The sequence below is a fragment of the Wasmannia auropunctata genome, unplaced genomic scaffold (assembly GCF_000956235.1).
Source record: "Wasmannia auropunctata unplaced genomic scaffold, wasmannia.A_1.0 LD336076.1, whole genome shotgun sequence".
NCBI classification, from domain to species: Eukaryota; Metazoa; Arthropoda; class Insecta; order Hymenoptera; family Formicidae; genus Wasmannia; species Wasmannia auropunctata.
Genome location: NW_012026814.1, coordinates 5,541,595 through 5,543,905, shown reverse-complemented (window position 1 = coordinate 5,543,905; position 2,311 = coordinate 5,541,595). Strand labels below are relative to the sequence as shown.

The 2,311-nt window shown below is 57.4% G+C and overlaps 1 protein-coding gene across 1 annotated transcript in view; it reads right to left on the bottom strand.

Annotated features, from left to right (window-relative positions):
* Positions 1-2,311, bottom strand: part of LOC105449520 — an 8,183-nt gene that overhangs the window by 3,848 nt on the left and 2,024 nt on the right. The window contains exon 3 of the mRNA XM_011688777.1: positions 970-1,479. Coding sequence (XP_011687079.1) covers positions 970-1,479 — 510 coding nt within the window. The remainder of the gene's footprint in view (positions 1-969; positions 1,480-2,311) is intronic.

Sequence of the window (2,311 nt, the reverse complement as noted above, 5' to 3'; positions counted from 1 at the left end):
GACTGGAGTTCAGACGTGTGCTCTTCCGATCTTATTTGTGTTGCATTATAAAATAACCACACAATATATTTCAAAAGAAAATTAATTTTTGTTCAATATTAATTTCTTCGATATATTTTTTATAATAAACATTGTTGACAATTATTACGTTTCATGTTGTGGTAACGCATGATTGACTCGACGTAGAAATTATTATATTATCGAGCGGGTCGGCTACATCACATACGCTGTAACCAATATCTCTATTTGAAATAAGGCGGCGAGCGGCGAGCCGAGCAGTCGAAGCGGCCCGGAGCCGCCCGACTCCAGCCGAGCGAGTTGAGACGCCGGCCGAGCGAGCGTTGCTGAGTGCGAGAGAGTCGGGCTGTTATGCTATCTTCGTCTATTAGCCGAAGATGCCCGGAGAGACTCCCGTGACAAATCTGGAAGGTCTGCCATTCGGTGGCAGGCTGGGGAGCCTCGTGGGGGACGATCTCCTCGGCAGTGTCCTTTGCAACGTTCTGTCCCCACGATCCACGACGCCGCGTTACCCGACGTAAGCAGCGCACTATTCGCGACCGGGACGTCAACCGGCCGGCTATTCCTCGTTGTCGTTGCCAGGGTGTTAGTTGGCGTGTTATTTCTGCCGGCCGACTGTCTGTTAAAGCTGCTCGTCCGCCCCGCGCCGCCGGATGTGTCAGGCGTGCTCGCACCCCCAGATGACTTGCGGGGGGGTCGGGTGCGGGGGGACACGTCCCGGCCTGGTCGTGCCACTGCTGCTGCTCTTCTCGGTCGACGCGCCGACCGCCCTCCGCGTGCTGGTGGTCCTCGCGGGCAGTCTCTTCGTTGCTCCCTCTCCGCTCTTCCTTGTAGCTGCAGATGCTACAGCTATTCTCCCCGCCGACGATAATGTATTTGGCGAGGGTAGGGGGGAGCGCGCGCCAAGCTTGCCGCAGCTGATGACTTGTCGGGCAACTTTTTGATGCTTACCTGCAACACCGGCGACCCATTAACTGCGGCGGCTGTCCTCGGCGGCCTTCTCGTAGCGGCCCGCCTTCCTATTGGCCGGTCTTCGATGGCCGGGTTTCTATGGCCCTCTGCCAATAGGGCTGCCCTCGGTGATGGCGCGGCGCTCTTCGCGGCAGTTCTCCCGCGGGCTTGCACAATGGTCGGTGTAGAGGGCCTCCTCGTCGTTGTGCCCGCGGTGACTGCCGCATATGAGAGGGACTCTATGATCGATGGTGATGATGGCCCCGGCGATGGAGTGGCCGTGGGAGCCACAGTGGGTTGTCGCAATCTTGCAGCACGGCTCCGACTCACGCCAGCCGTCTCCGTCGACGACGCGGCCGCAGGCACCGAGCGAGCACGCACGCCCGTATTCGTACTCTCGCCGGTGTCGCTGTCGCCGCGAGTGCTCGGACCCGCCGCATCTCTTCCGGGAGTATCGTGTTCTTTCGCAAAGTGCGAACGAACGGTTTTCAGGGGGTACGCACCTGTCTCCTTGAAGCCACAAAGAGAACATACATATGATCGTATTTTTCGGATGGCACGTTTTAAGATGTTTCGCTGGATGCGGCGGGTCGCTGTATTTGCCCTGTATCTTGGCCCCCGGATTATTATTAAAGCAACGCTGACAATATACATTTGGAGGCACAGGATACTTTGTCGTGTGCACACGTGGTTCCGCCATTGCCAGTGATCAGTGCAAGGGCCCTCTCGATATACGGAGAGACCGCCCGAATGGCGGTCTCTCTGCGCGTAACAGGCCACGTGGATCCACGTATCCGGGAAAAGATGGCGGATCGAAAGCATATGCTCCGAAGAACACAGGCGCCCGATGAAGATGCCACACAGAGGGCTTAAGGCGCTATCCGCAAAGCGCGGAGTCACGCAGCCGTGTGCGGCGGCCCGTACCCGACACCCTCGCCCGGGCCTGCCTCACGCTCACAGCGCCCGGCACGCACCGTCTACTCACTATATACTTACGGTTTCACTGGCAATGGCGGCTCCACCAATGCACTGGGTACTGATCACAAGTCACTTTGCACTCACTGTTACTCGCGGCGACTCACGACTGGGAACTTGTGCACTTTCACTTTTCACGCTTACTGCACTGATCTCGGTACTTAGAAAATTTTCGACTTCGCGACGCGTATATATAATATAACAATACCACTTCCCGGCTACTCGACACTCACACTCGGACTTACGAACTAACTCCGAGCTTTACGAACGCACCGAGACAGTCCCCGCGACGGGGCACGCGCGCCGCCCGTCGCGCCGCGTGGGTTGGCCTTACTGCAACCTGCCACTTCCGCGCGTCGGCAGATTA